The 15,504-nt window shown below is 42.1% G+C and overlaps 1 protein-coding gene across 4 annotated transcripts in view; it reads left to right on the top strand.

The window, feature by feature from the left end:
- PREX2 (phosphatidylinositol-3,4,5-trisphosphate dependent Rac exchange factor 2) overlaps nt 1-15,504 on the top strand; it is a 135,438-nt gene that overhangs the window by 20,142 nt on the left and 99,792 nt on the right. The window contains exons 2-3 of one of the 4 annotated variants that reach the window (XM_083450894.1): nt 35-141; nt 5,595-5,688. In XM_083450894.1, coding sequence (XP_083307020.1) covers nt 5,674-5,688 — 15 coding nt within the window. In that variant the 5' untranslated portion in view covers nt 35-141; nt 5,595-5,673. Of the gene's footprint in view, nt 1-34; nt 142-5,594; nt 5,689-10,581; nt 10,648-11,753; nt 12,405-15,504 lie in introns of those variants that run through there. The other 3 variants (XM_083450895.1, XM_083450892.1, XM_083450893.1) reach the window with 3 other exon arrangements.

Raw genomic sequence — 15,504 nt, 5'->3', positions numbered from 1 at the left:
TTCTCTGAACTCCCTGAAAATTCCTTTCCTGTAGATGCGGAACTCCTGGGAATAGCGAGAGATATGGTGCATGGGACTGCAGAGCGGGAAGTTGGCAGAAATCACGCCCACACCACATGAATAGAGGAGCAACAAACAAGAGTGAGTAATTCTTCCCTCGTGGGCTGAACTGGATGCATAACTGTTGCATTGTCTCTCTTTAAATTTCTGTTATAAATGGTGTGGTAGAAACCAAAATTCCATGGAAATAGTCTATTTCTGTTAGAGTCACTGGGAAATAATGCACATGCAAAGCACAATGAAAATAGGTCTCTTGAGACAAATAAAGTTGGATTGCAGCTCAAACATGCTTGATCCTAATTGCTGCAATTTTGTTTTTTAGGCTCAAGGTTCCCCTAGAGTAAGAGGAGATGTTTCCTGTTAAAACATTCTGGTGCTGATGGCACTAAAACAAAAGACAAAGTACTGAGGTTAGGGTGTCCGAATTAATGTTTCCAGTTGTGGAGGAAATGTCTTGCCTCAGCATGAGTTGTGGAATGGACACGCTCAATGCGCCATTCATGGCAGGTTTCATAAGTGAAATGGATGCTATAATATTATTTGTAGGTGGGTTCATGAGGCAAACATAACTAATGTATTTCAGTTTCCAGGAATCCCATCCTCACAATCAGGAATTGGATGCAAATGCACCAAAGTCTTAACACGAGAGCAATCATAATTCCAAATGCAGCATAGCCTAGAAAATAGTTGACCGAGAGACACATTAAGAGAATTCCAGGAAAGACAGAAAATTCTAGCTAACAGGAAGCTAAGGTTAAGGTCAAAGCTGATGGGACATTAGTTGCATGAATGTAAATAAATAAAATAAATAGCAGCCATGTTTGACCCCGGAGCCACAGCGGAACAATAGAGAATGAGCCAGAAGAGTTTAACCTTCTCCCCCTTCCATGATCTCAATGTAAATTGTACCTGCAAACAGAGCTGGCCCAATCATGAAGTGAAATGTGACAGCCGATGCAAACAGCAGATGCACAGGGGTCAGGTAGTGTAATGAATGCCGGTGTACCGTGAGGTAAGTCCTAATAGTGCACACAGTGAGCAGCGTAGTCTAGGCAGAAAGAGCTATTGATAATAGTCCCAAGGGCAATGCTAGAGAGGAGTCAGACCGTCCAAAGTTCAGTTACAGGCTCATGTCCAACGCAATGAGAAAGGTTGAAAGTCAAACTGTAAGGTCAAGTTCCTGTCTCTGAAGAAGTTGGAATCTTAGAGTGAGTCCCAAAATCTAAGCCCAGTGGAGCTCCAGGAACAGTCAAGTTATGGTCTGTCAACAATGAAAGTTGAACAGACACAAAGTCTCTGCCTTGCTTTTGTTTTGATTCCTCCCAGTTTTATTGGATGCACCTGAGCTTGCGGTAGCCAAGTAGCTGTGCCTTAATGAAGCATATGATCATGACCTGCCCTGAGCTCAATCAAGCTGAATGACCACCATGATTTTCACCTGATCAGCTAGTAAGCTGGGCTGTACTCTCTTGCCTGGCTCAGTCTCTTAAAGTGTACTTCCTGCTCATCATGTTTTCAGAGAAAGGGGCACCTCTGGTTTTGGTGTCTACTTCCCCTGGCTCCCGTGAACTGTCTGCTGCTCCTTTGACATCCTCTGATGTCCATTGAACACCTCCAAAGTGCCAAACCTCCCCTTCCCCAACTTCAGCTTATCCCAGTGTACATGATCATGGCTACACCCCTCTTCCCTTTCCTCTGTGTCTGCCAGTTCATGACAGGTGGGGAATTGGTGTCCCTCAGTCTCCCACCTTGCTTCCAGGTCAGTTCTGTATGCCCCAGAGAAGCAGGAGGCTCCTGCTCCTGCCCACGCCTCTCCTCCTGCTCCCTTCCCGACCTCACTCTGCCAAAGGGCCTCTAAACAAGGACGAAGAGAGCCACCCAGTGCTGCTGCCGCTAATGCACCACAAAAAAGAAATAGTCATGAACTGGTTGGGCTAGAGGGAGATGGTGGCAGAGGCAGCAGGACATGGAGGTAGGAGGTACCAGAGGTAGGAGAGAAGGAGTAAAAGTGGGGACAACAGCACAGTCTCTTGTGCTGGTCCTGCCTCTTTAACTGTTATTTAAGCCACTGGACAGTGGCGTAGCGTGGGTTGTCAGCACCCGGGGCAAGGCAGGTAATTTGCACCCCCTAACCCGTGGATTTGCGCCCCCTAACCTGTGGATTTGTGCCCCCTAACCCTAACCCCCAGATGTTGCGCCCGGTGCGGCCGGCCCCCCCTGCACCCCCCACGCTACGCCACTGCCACTGGAGGCTTCCCTCCTGTGCTAATTTTCCATGGGGCAAGTTTCAATGGGACGGCAATAGGGGGAAAGGGTTGAACCCCCCACTTCTTCCATGATGCAGATCCAATGCTGCTTCACATGGATGCTATACTGCTATTATTTACTAAATTTGAATACCACCCTTCATTCAAAGATCAAAGGGGAGTTCACAACATAAAAATACAAAATCAGAACACAAAATATATAATAAAATAAAACCAATAACCCCACTCCCACAAACACAGAATGTTAATCAGCCAAAGGCCTAGTCAACAGAGAAATGTTTCTGCCTAGTGTCTAAAGATATGTAATGAAGTTGCCAGGTCAGCCTCCCTGGGGAGAGCATTCCGCAAACAGGGAGCCAGTGTTGAAAAGGCCCCCTCTTGTGTTGCCACCCTCTTGACCTCTTGTGGAGAAGGTACATAGAGAATTTACATTAACAATCACATTAACATTAACAATGAGCATGCTCATTGTATTCACTCAATTAATGCCACATCTAGTTTAACTGCTAGACCCTCTGGGTGTCCTTAGTGGTATATCTTCTCTGTAAAATGGGGATAGCACTGATCTCCATTAAATTATTGTTCTCAGGACAAATAACACTATTATAAAGTACTTTTCATGTTAAAGTCCTGCATAAATTATTCTCAGTAACAAGGATGTGTGTATTCAAGATAGTGCAAGGAAAGGAAGAAATAAAAAATGTGCAGTTGATGAAAAATGAGGCCGCAGAATATAGTTTATGCACAGCCTGCTTTGTTTGGATGAATTAATTCAGTTTATTATTTTGCCAGAGGGCCATAATACTCTTCTAGTGTGTTAATAATAGATTTTTGGGGAAAGTCAGCTAGGAACTATATGTGATTTTGTCTATAGCTGATGGGTTCATCCCTTATGGTCAGGTTTTTTTTTAAAGCATAGAATTTTCTAAGCTGTGCTTCATTTTCCTAGCCCCGTACAAGGAAATACTATTTTATGCATCCTTGGATGCATTGCTCAACTGAGTCCTCCATGTGCAATAAATATAAAACATGTTGATTGCTGCTGCAGATGGCCAATTATTGTTGTTGATGACAGTGTATAATATTATCTTATTCCAAATGGCAAAACTGTATTGTCAATAATTAATTCTTGCATGAAAGCTTGACAATCCATAAAACTGTGCAAATTTTGTTAATTTTAATTTTAAAGAAGTTTTGCTCATCCCAAAACATTATCAAAATGTTGTTTGTTTGGCTTTCTGGGCATGAAATGCAGCAGAGATCCTGCCAATATAAATATAAAGAACACTTTGTGGAGCCTAAAGTGGGTTATAGTCTGCTGTGATATCTGTGAATATTTTATCTGACTTGGAAAAATTAACTACGGAAGTTAATTTCCAATGTCGGCATGGTCCTTGTCCTGCATTTGCTCTGCATAACAAGGAAGAAGGGGAGTGATTGTTCTGGACTCAATAGCCTATTGAACTAGCATGAAGAAGTAAGCAGACACTATGGCACCCAGAGTGTCTTCATACCTTGCTTCTTTCATATTTGAACTGCAATAGGCATGTGAGCAAACTGCTGGATTGGCTAAAAAAAGCTCAGCAACTCTGGCAATCCTCCCCCAAAAAGTTCAACAACTATGGGCAATCTCCACCCATTTTCTTAATTTCAAGTCCCCCAAAATAGGGGGCATCTTATACACGGAAAAATATGTGTGTGTGTGTGTACACACACTGTAAGTCGCTGTAAGTCGCTTGGAGACCTTCAGATGACAAGCGACTTAATAAGTTTAATGAATGAAAATGAAATGAAAAGGGAGCAATGTATCCCCTCCACGTCACAACTGGACACTCAATTTTATATGCATTTTTCTATAGTGAGTCTGGTTCCAGCAAATTACTGTTAATTCTCAGCATTCGGTAGATGTAGATAAACATTCATTGAAAAATCAAATGGAATATGATTATTTTAGTGGTAGAGCTGCAGTCCTGCAAATTAGCAATGATGTATAAGCTCCACAGTATCTGAAGAATAAATATATTTACAAAGGGAATTAGAATGTGTGTTGAGTATTTAATTCCATGAATCTTTCTGGAGTTTAATTTCACGCCACAGATTTTCTGATGAGGTGGGGGGGGGGCAAACAGCTCAAGTTCTGGACAGTGAAGATATAGTGGAATGCCTGCTAAGTAAACTCTGTGGAGTTCAAGTAGGCTTGCTCACAGGAAAGTTTCTGTAGAATAGCAGTTCTCTTAGGATGAAAACAGATGAGATGCATTATTGTATCACCAGACATTTTGATTTCAGCTCAAAAGCAGCCATGGAAGCCCTCAAATAGATTGGGGCACTTGGAAGTATACATTAATGTCCCTCAATTCTATTTTCCCAAGCAAAATCACTGTCAGGAGTGCGTGCAGGAGCCAGGCCCTGTGACCAGTAGGACTTTGCAGGGCTGGGGCCTTCCTAAGTTTGTTCTGAAGAGGTAAGGCATGGCCTCACAGGTGAGGCCAATTGGTAACTCACAGCTCCTGGTGGCAAGAGCCGGGAAGGGATATAAGGTCAGCATTTCCCTTTGGCTCTTTGCCACAGCAACATGTTCCCTGCCTTGCTGCATTTGGCTCTTTGACTCCTTGCTTCCTGATCCTTAGACCCTTGATTTTGTGACTCCTTGCTTCCTGATCCTCGGACCCTTGGCTTCTTGACTCCCAGCTCCCAGGACTCTGTTGGGGAACAATAGTGGTTAAGTTATGGTGGAAAGTAATCTCCTGTAACTTGTCTATTTCAGTTCTGAGTCATAGTAGAATAAGGATAGTCCTTCAGCCAACCTGTATGGAGCTCAGCAGGAGCTACAGGGCAGAAAACCAACCATTTAACTGAGATTATTATTGGAGTAAAATATTTTATCAACTTAGCATCTAGCTTATAAACCTTGAAATCCATCTCCTTGAAGCATCTTGTATTCTTGCAAGATCCTGCTCCCACCATCCCCAGTGTTTCAATGTTTCTTCTCTAGTGTTCTGCACGACAACCCACTGTGTGTGTGAAGGCAGCCAATTCAGTCTCTGGACCCCCCGCCCCCACTACACCCCCATTTTTAAATTTCCCAGTGCTGCCAATTGTTCGTTCACTTCTCTTGAATGACCAGGATGTGAGGATAGAGAACTCCCTGCCACCCATATGCTGAATATATGAACTATCAAGTTTGCCCAGACTGTGTCACAGAATCTTACCAAGTAGCATGTTTATTCTCAGTTACTGTGTACTGAATGAGCTTTTATTTTCTAGATTACATGAAACAACACAGGAACAACAGTCTTCATCATTCATGCGTTGAACGGGAGTTCCCTCAGAAATCACAGGACAGATGACCAGTGTTCTGGTAAGGATGTAGAGACATGAAAGTCAAACTGTTTTGAATGAAACTGGGTCAGTGTTAGCCACATACTTAATATAAAATTGAATGTTTTGTTTTTAAAATCTGATGCCTTCCCCAAAGGAAGTATATAATGTTGCCTTACTTTCATGTCTCCCCACTTTTGTGGGTGGGGTGCTGTGAAACAGGCAGCCATTAAATAGAGCACAGCCTTGTATTCACTCATTTCACTGAGGTCTCAACATACTGACAATAAGGGAAACGTGTGTATCAAAGGTATGTTGTCTTTTGCCAGTTCTTTGTAGAACTAAATAGAGGTTACCTTTCTTCTAAGCCCTGCTATCTTATATTAAATAAATTGTTTAAGTTTATCTGAATGTAAGATGGGAAAATCTAGTGTGTTCCATTATTTCTGTAGATTTCTGTAAAAAGCGTTTTACAGTATGATCTTATACATGTCTACTCAGAAGCAAGTCCCATTGAATTCACATAAATGTGCAAAGGACTGCAAGATTAACAAAGCAAATCACATAAAAGGTAAAATAAATCACAGGATTTTTCTTTTTTAATGCATCTTTTTTATGTGATGCATTCACAATTTGGAGTAAATTGAACTTTTTTAATATTGTACATTATGCATGTAGTTATATTATTAAAAATATGGAAAACGCTGACATTGTATGCTTCAACAAAGCTTACATAGTATGTATAATTGTGTATTTTAGCATGGCTGGAGATGATAACCTTTATAATTTTTATCCTAGCTTATGCTAATCTTATTTATAAATATTTCATTCTCTTTCAAAACTCTTTGCCTGTACATTAAGAAAAAAGTCAAATAAAGGCAGTAAAAGAAGCCCATTTGAAGTCCAGAGATGTCGACAAAGAATTTGAAAGGTTTATGCAAATATTTTGCATACAGCTAAAGTAATTCTAATGTAAAATGTTTAAAATATATTACAGGAATAATAGTAATACCAAGAAAAGTCCACTTTCCATCTGAAAGTAAAAAATGGTAATATATACAAAGCTCTTACTCTTACTATAAGACAAAATTAATCCAGCCTCAGTACACATAAAGTAGGGATCATAAGTAATACACAAATAGCAGTGATTGGAATTAATGCCACAATGTATTATTATTATTATTATTATTTATTATTATTATTTTATTTACTATTAAAAATGTCTTAGTCACTTTTTTGCCAAGGAAACTCAAAGCGATTTACAATATATAAACACACACACACACACACACACACACACAACCAGCATAAAAGAAAACAAAGAAAAATCTAAAAGATAATTTATATAATTAAAAGCTACATAATGTTTTTGCCTGTTGCCTAAAAATATGTAATGAAGGTGCCAAGCGAGCCTCTGTGTGAAGAGCATTCTACAAGCAGGCAACCACTACTGAAAAGGTCTGTTGTGTTGACATCCTCTGGACTTCTCATGGAGGGGGACATGAAGAACCATTATCATATAGAATTTTTAAATTCCTTACTATTTTATAAACCTGGAAGGTTTTGGAGGACATAGAGTGATGTAAAACCTGTGGGTGTACTCACAAAGTAAGAGGTCGGGATCTAGGGAGAATTCCTCTTATGGGATACTCCTGTTGAAGGAAAAGGAGGCAGCTATTTCCATCAATCCCTCATTCACCTACAGTTGTATTTGCATCCCAAAAAGATGTTCTGGAGGATTGGGGGGCCCACCAGAACAGCAAGGGAAGTGGCCCTGGGGGCTGGTGCAGCAATAAAACTCTGAGTACATTTTCAAAGCTAAGCAGGGTTCAGTATGGTTTCAAATTGGATGGGGGACACCACAGGTTGAGATTCCTGCATTGCAGAGGGTTGGACCTGATGGCCCTTGGCGTCCCTTCCAACTTTAGAGTATGATTCTATGAAAAGGGGAAAATGAGTGAAAATTGCCTCCCTTACTTCCTCCAGCACAAGACAAGCCTCCATTGAATCTGCCCCTTCAATAAATGGAACAAACAAGGGCAAATCTTGAATTGTTGGCAGTAAATCCTATTGATATCAATGAGAGTTAAGCATTTACTTGTGCCAGACTGTATTCATAGATAACTTTGGAGAAAACATAAATATTTTGATAAATATATTTTGGTCATTCCTTTTTTACAATAAGGCTAAAAGTTTATTTTACAATATTTCCAACCATCAATTTTCCTTCTCATCTTCAGTTTTATTCTGTGTATTGAGTCTCTGGCATAAAATGTATAATGGAAGAATAACTGAGATGAAGGGTAAACAAAATTCAACCAACCATTCAAGCTAAACCAAACAAGTTAAACCCAAACATACAGCTACAGATGTTGTTATTAACAGTTACATATCCCCTGCAGGGCAAAGCTAACATTCTGAAAAGATGGAATTTATCTTGGTCAGACTACAAAATCAGTTACAATAAATCTGAAATCCATCTGTAATACATAGCCCCATTTTGGTTTTAATGCTAAACAATAGCTTAGTGTTACATGAATGAGCAGTATCAAGCCTCAGGCTTGTGTTCTCCTCCCTGCCTTTTTGTCTTTAGTAACCCTGACGAGGAGACCAGAAACTATGTGTTCCTATTTTAAATTAAGCAGAGTTTGTCATTTTGAACTGGGGTAGAAGAATGTGGACAGTTTAAAATATGGTTTGTTGAAACAAACTGGAATCAAATAATGGTTTATGATACTGACTTGCTAACACAAACTATAGTTTAAACCAAGGGTAGCCAAAGTAGACCTCCAGTTGTTGTTGAAGTACAGTTCCTACCATTAGCCATGCAATTTGTGGCTGATGGGAGCTGGAATTCAACACACCTGGAGAGCATCATATTGGCCACCTCTGGTTTAAACTAGCCACAGTTCTTCCAGTTCAGACATCAGAGGCGACTTTAGTTACTTTAAAATAAAAGGCAGGTGCTTCCAGTACACCAAAGGAAGTGAGAAAGTGCAAGAGCACCACTGCTCATTCACATAATGCAAACTACGGTTTCAGCATTACATTCAAAACAGATTATAACCATGTAAACAGATGGAAAATAGAATCATAGAATCATAGAGTTGGAAGAGACCACAAGGGCCATCAAGTCCAACCCCCTGCCAAGCAGGAAACACCATCAGAGCACTCCTGACATATGGCTGTCAAGCCTCTGCTTAAAGACCTCCAAAGAAGGAGACTCCACCACACTCCTTGGCAGCAAATTCCACTGTCGAACAGCTCTTACTGTCAGGAAGTTCTTCCTAATGTTTAGGTGGAAATAGTAGCAATATTTCTCCCCCACACTTGCTGGTAGGAAGCAGATTCTAGCTCAGGCTGTGATAACCCCACCCTCCTTCCATGGGACTGTTGGTCTCCCATGAAAGCGAGTATTTTTTGAGAAGGGGGAGTTGGGGAGAAATTTCTTATATTTCTCAGGAGGGGTTTACCATCACTGACACTGGGCATAAAATATATAATGGAAGGATAACTGAGATGAAGGGTAAACTAAGTTCAACCAACCATTCAAGTTAACCAAATAAGTTAAACCCAAACATACAGTTACAGATGTTGTTATTAACAGTTATTAACAACCCATCACTGGGTTGCAGCAGGTTATAGCGGGTCTCTGTTTTAACTGGAAAACAAGCTTTGCCATGGCTTCAAAGAAGCAGAGGCTGGATAGTGTTGCTTCCTGAGAATGGTCCAATGGGATCAACAGTCAAAAGTTTTTTAGTTAGGGCCTAGTTAGTGCTGAAACAACACCTAATATTGGTGTGCTTCCTGTTACTCCTTGTTGGACAGCTCCCCTTGTTATCTAAACTTCCAGATCACTGACTTGCTGGACAGCTCCTGGCAAGGCAGGATTTTGAGACACATGGCAGGGGTAGCAAGAAGGGGGCATTCCCTTGCAAAGACTTTTGGATTCAGCATCTGGGTAAATCCAAAAAGACATACAGAAAGAGGAGACTTTCCTAGGGCACAGCAAAGCTTTACCAGATGGAGACCATGTAATATGTATGAAGTTTGCCACCAAATGTGGGTGGGGTTATATAAAAATTTAACTCTACTGGACTGGGGCCTTCAGCTAAAGGAAGGCAGAGGTAAATATTTATATGGATCCACTCATGTTTGGCAGCAAATTTTATACCTGTTACATAGGAATATAGGCATATTTGATTTTTTTAAGAAAATATTTATTTGTTTTGTGAAACAAAGAGAGCATCAACAAAATGATCAATATTGCAACCTAACACTGAGAAACTGCATGTTCCACTGTTAAAGAAAGGATATAAACATTTTTTAAAATAGGGCAATGCCCACATTATTTACGCCAACATAGCCTGTCAAGCACTGAAATACTAAACAATTGAAATACAATTTTCTTCCAAGTACTTCCCATATTTTGAACATTGCCTTGAGACATAGGTGGAGGACAATTAATAAACAATTACAATGATAGGTGTGTTTGCAACCCAAGGATATTGCAAGCAATGGGAATATCTGAACTTCAAGTAACTGTGTTGGTCACTTTTTAAATTTATGTGAAACACCTGTATGCTGTCTGAAGTGCCAACATTCTCAAACCCTAGTCCAAGTGCTACAAAATCTCATAATGTACATCAAACAAACTCTCTCTTGCAAACAGCATGATCAAGATGCTTTGATAAGTACTGTCAAAGGCATTTACACACACACTAGTATATTTACAGGAAAACTCCTCTTCTTCACAGGAGACAGTAGCTTCTCTGTACCCTGGCTCATGACACAATTTGTGATGGGGCTTTCTAAATCATACACACATTAAAGGAAAGAAAACAGAGGGTTTACTGTTCTTATTTTGTTGCCTTTTCTCTGGTGGCTCTCAAGCTTTCTTTTGAACTGCCCCTCCATTGCTTCCTATTGCGAGAGTCAGTAAAGTTTTAGCTCACCAACATACACTTGATGGGATAACAACATAGGGAAGTGTTCCATTGTAAGTATCTCAGTGAAAATTTGAATCCAATGTTTTAGAAGCATGGCCAGGGCAATAGTAAACCTGTATTCTGTATACTAAATAGCTGCATATTTTTTAAATGCCAAGGGTGCCAGAGTGGAGCTTCAGTGACCTCATGTAATCAGAATGCAGGAGATGCTATAATTTTGCTAACATGCACATTTATTTATTTTTAATTTTTATTATTTTCTTAGTTTACAAAAGTGTGTGCATGGTCTCTTTTTCAGGTTGTGTTTTCTAGAGATCAATTACACTTGCACAGGGACCTATTAGCTTATACCAGAATGTAGACAGGCTCCATTCCACTACAGCAATGGAGGCAGACAACATACATTTGGATGTACATGCATAGGGCCCTGTGCAAATGTAATGCATGGAAGGCAGGTGTGCCAACAAGTGTGATTAAGCCCTACAGGTAGGCTGTACCTAAATTGGTCATCTGCACAAGGCTCCTGGGTTTGTTTGTTTGTTTTTTGACTAATGGATGTACAGCAATTATAAACTGAATTCCTTATTTGTTGTGGCTTCTGCCATGAGAGGTACATCCAGTTTTAGATCAGCAAATTGCCAAATACCTCAGCTCAGGAGTGCCACGACCGTGGGTACCAGGGGCCATGGGTGCCATGCAGTGTGCATGGCCCTGGCACCGAAATTTGTGGGTGCCCAGGCCCTTGATGGGAATTTTGTGGGTGGGCACCCAAAGCCCCAGGGAGTTGGCCCCTATGCCTCAACTAATTGATTGCACGATGCATGTACGATGCTGTATACTAACCAGATTTGTATTTATATACTGTACAGCAATCCCTAATTATAGGTTCTGTGTGACTGTGTGCATGTGTGCGTGCATTTACGAATGCACACACATATACATTAGCATCTTAAATGATACTTATGTGGGAATGTGTGGGTAGGAGGCACGACCCGTGACTGGCTGTGAAACACAAAGAATAACAAACTCGGAGCCAGAATCTCAGCAGTCTAGCTCGTTTGGGACATTTTAAAGCCGCAGCCTCTCAACTGGGAGAGCTCCAATTAGCCCCGAAACAAACTCCAAAAGCGCACAAGCTTGTGTGTGAAACAAGCAGTTGCTGGCACGCAACCCTTTCCCAAGGTTGTGCTTCCTTTGCTTTTCGCTGAGATTTGGCGCAGGCGAGGGAAAGGGGTCGGAGTCACATGGATACAAAGCTTTTGATTAATGTCCAGGCGCTGCTGCTGCTGTTGCTGCCTGAAGTCTCCAAATCTCCCCACAGTCATACAAAGAGAGCCGAGAGCTGGTGACCACTCGCACTTCCTTCAGGCTGGGTCCGTCTTCCTGACTGGGAAAGGACACTTGAGAGAGAGGGAGAGAGAGGCGAGGGGTGGAGGGAGCGAAGCTGCTCCTCCACAGCTGGGATAGTGAGGGGAGCCCACAGAACTCCGGCCTCGCCATGGAACGGAGCGGGCTCTTTTGTTGTGGTCTTTTCTGAACCCCTGAGGGAATTTCCCCGCCTTTTTCCTCCCCTGTCCTGCCGGCCGCCTCGCCAAACACGAGAAGGAGCCGAGGGGAGGAAAGTTTCGAAGGCGCTTCTTTCGGGGGCGGTGGTGGATAGGACACAATGACCGAAGAAAGCAAAGGGGAAGGGAAAGGAGAGAGCGGGAAAGACCCCGAGAAGCAGCTGCGCCTCCGGGTGTGCGTTTTGAATGAGCTGCTGAAGACGGAGCGCGACTATGTGGCCACTCTGGAGTTTCTGGTGTCGGTGAGTTGCCCGCCCCTCCCCCCTCGGCGCTTCTTCGCCTTCGCGCGGGGCTCCTCGGGCGCCTCGTCCTGAGCTTCTTGTGCACAAACAACCAGCCTGCTCCTCTCTCTCTCTCCCTCCTCTCCCCATTTTCACCCCTTGCCAAGTTTGCCAGTAGAGAGGAGGAGGGGGAAGGGAATGGTTTTCCTAGAGGAACTCAAAAGCTTTGGGGACCAAGTAGAAGAAAAAAAGAGAGAAGTTTTGAGGCGAATTCCTGGTGATCCAGGTCTCTTTGTAAAGCCATGTTGTGTTTTTTTCCTCCTTAGAGGAGAAAATAGGGGGTGGGAGGGTGTTTCTTGTGGCATGTATTTTCCTCAGCTGATTTTAAGCATGTTGCTTTTGTGTTGAAGAGGTGATGGAGCTAACATTTCAAACAAACAAACTTCCTCTCTGGGCATAGACATTGAAAAGTAGTGAGTGCTGTTTGCCTCAGGTACATTTGGGGGGATATTAACTGTTGGAAGTTTAGAGTTTCGTCTCCTAAGGCGCCACAGTCTCTGTATTTACAATAATCCTTGTAACACAGTATTCTGGCAGGGGGTAAAAGAGAGAGAGAGAGAGAGAGAGGCGCACACACAAGCAAAAGGGGGGGGGGGATGCTTGATCTATAGCAGCTGTTCAATATTAAAGCCACATGTAGCATTTGCCCCTTCTCCCCACGCCTTGACATCCTTCTATTCAAATTTTTATTTTGGTAATAAGTTGGTGACCCATGATTGAAATGACTATGAATTGCACAGCTGTAAAGGTAACACACCTTTTATATAGGGCCGAATTCAGTGTAAAAGAGGAAGCTTTTGCATTTGGATGAAGCAGACTTCTGAAAGAAACAAGGAAGGTAGAACTTCCTGTGAAGGATCATAAACGCAAACATCTCTATATTACCTCCTGGCTTAATTTACACATTTATTGGCAGCATCACTTAAGAAGCTTTTGGGATAAACAAATCTCAAGTTGTCTGCTTAGTTTTGTGGAGTGCCTGTCATAATACCCCTCACATTTCTCTTTCTCTTCTCCCCCTTCTCATCCTGAGGGGGAAATCTTTCAAACAGCAAACTTCCTGCTTAGTTTTCTGAGATCTGTGAACTTTATCAAGCAAGAGAAAACCCTCAGCTTGGCTTTTGGCAAGAAGACCAACAGTAGAGAGTAACATACTATACTGTGTTTTGTCATTCAGCTTCTGTTTTACACAAAATATAGTTGTTAAAGTATTTTTTGCTCCGTATCTGATGCACCTGGAATTTGCTTTAAAAAGTGTCAACAAGTTGAAAACTCCTGAGATCTTGTTTTGTCTGTATTTTTAATACAATATTGGTCATTCCTGAAAAATAAAGCTGTTGACACAAATACTACATCTTAGTTCAGGCTGCGGAGGGTGATGGTGGTGCAATCTTTGGGTTGAATAAAATTTAAGTTGCATTTAACTCCTGTGAAGATTGGGATGTGTGCAGGCTAGCTGGAGTTTCAAGCTAAGGTTCTGGTAAAAAATGGAAGTGTGCAGTGCCTATATATTCCAGTGGGATTTGTGTGCATGTAAGGTTGTCCTGCCAACCTAGCAGTTCGAAAGCACGTCAAAGTGCAAGTAGATAAATAGGTACCGCTCCAGCAGGAAGGTAAACGGTGTTTCCGTGTGCTGCTCTGGTTCGCCAGAAGTGGCTTAGTCATGCTGGCCGCATGACCTGGAAGCTGTACGCCAGCTCCCTCGGCCAATAAAGCGAGGTGAGCGCTGCAACCCCAGAGTAGGCCACGACTGGACCTAATGGTCAGGTGTCCCTTTACACTTTTACCTTTTTAAGCTTGTCCAGGACAGTGTCCCAATTTGAGTGAACTCCGCATTGTTTACCTACAATAGCTCAATCACAGAACACAGGCCTTGCATTCAGAAGGCCCCAGGCACTGGTGGAGGAAGGGGTGTGTGGTGGATGTGGCCCTGGGATGCTCGCCCTACCCCCGGGTGCACAGCATGTGTACTACTCCAGGTGCCGGAGCAGCTAGCTCCACCTCTGGCCCCAGGTTCAAGGCCTGGCATCAATTTAAATAAATAAGCAAAAGACAATAGGTAGCAGGTGACTTGAATGCCCTCAGGTGATACCCTAGAGAGTTGCTGCCAATCAGAGTAGACAATACTGGGTCAGATGGTCAAGTACTGTGACCTAGTGAACTGGACCTTGGAATTAACTTCTCTTATTAGTTAGATAATGTGGAAACTTGCAAAGAAACAGAACTCTGTTGCAGGGAATCCCTGAAGTACTTTTTAGGTGGGGAAACTCAAGATGTTCTAATATTACATGAAAAATTAAATTCAAATTTCATGAAAATACAGTTTATGAATATTACACAAATGTGAAAGAATGGCGGTGCTGATGGCCTAGACATTCTTATGCATATGACCTCTGCAACAGTGGGGTTTTTGGATTGTTGCCTTGGTCTGTCATTTTCCTCTTGATCTCATTGTGAGACTACAGCTGCCATGCTGTGCACATTTACATGAAAGTAAGTCCCACTAAGCACTATGGGATTTAGTAATGAGTAAAGATGCATAGGAATAGGATTATAATTCATTTTCCTTTGGGTGCTAGTAGCTGCCAGCTATTGCTAGGAGGGCACAGGGTACATAGGTTGGGCAAAACCATATGCATACAGTAATGCATTAATACGGACATAAGAAGAGCACTGCTAGATCAGACCAAATTTCCATCTAGTCCTGCATAGTGTTCCCACAGTGACCAACTAGATCCTTATGGGAAGCTGCAAGCAGGAGATGAATGCAGCAGTAGCACTCTCCCACTTGTGATACCAGGTAACAAATGTTCAGAAGCATGCTGCCTTTGGTACTGGATCCATCTTGACTAGTAGCTACTGATAGTCTTATCTGTTAATTTGTATAATCACCTTTAAACCCATCCATGTTGATAGTCACCACCACATCTTGTAGTGTGAATTCCATAGCTGAATGTGCACTATGGAAGTCTCCCACTGTTTAGCTTCACTGGATAACCCTGGCTCCCAGTGTTATTAGAAGGGAGGAAAAGGTCTCTCTTTCCACTTTCTTCACAGTGTG

This window comes from Podarcis tiliguerta (assembly GCF_965153285.1).
Source record: "Podarcis tiliguerta genome assembly, chromosome: 7".
Taxonomy (NCBI): Eukaryota; Metazoa; Chordata; class Lepidosauria; order Squamata; family Lacertidae; genus Podarcis; species Podarcis tiliguerta.
Note: the sequence above shows the minus strand (reverse complement) of the source record. Positions and strands in the feature narration are given on the sequence as shown.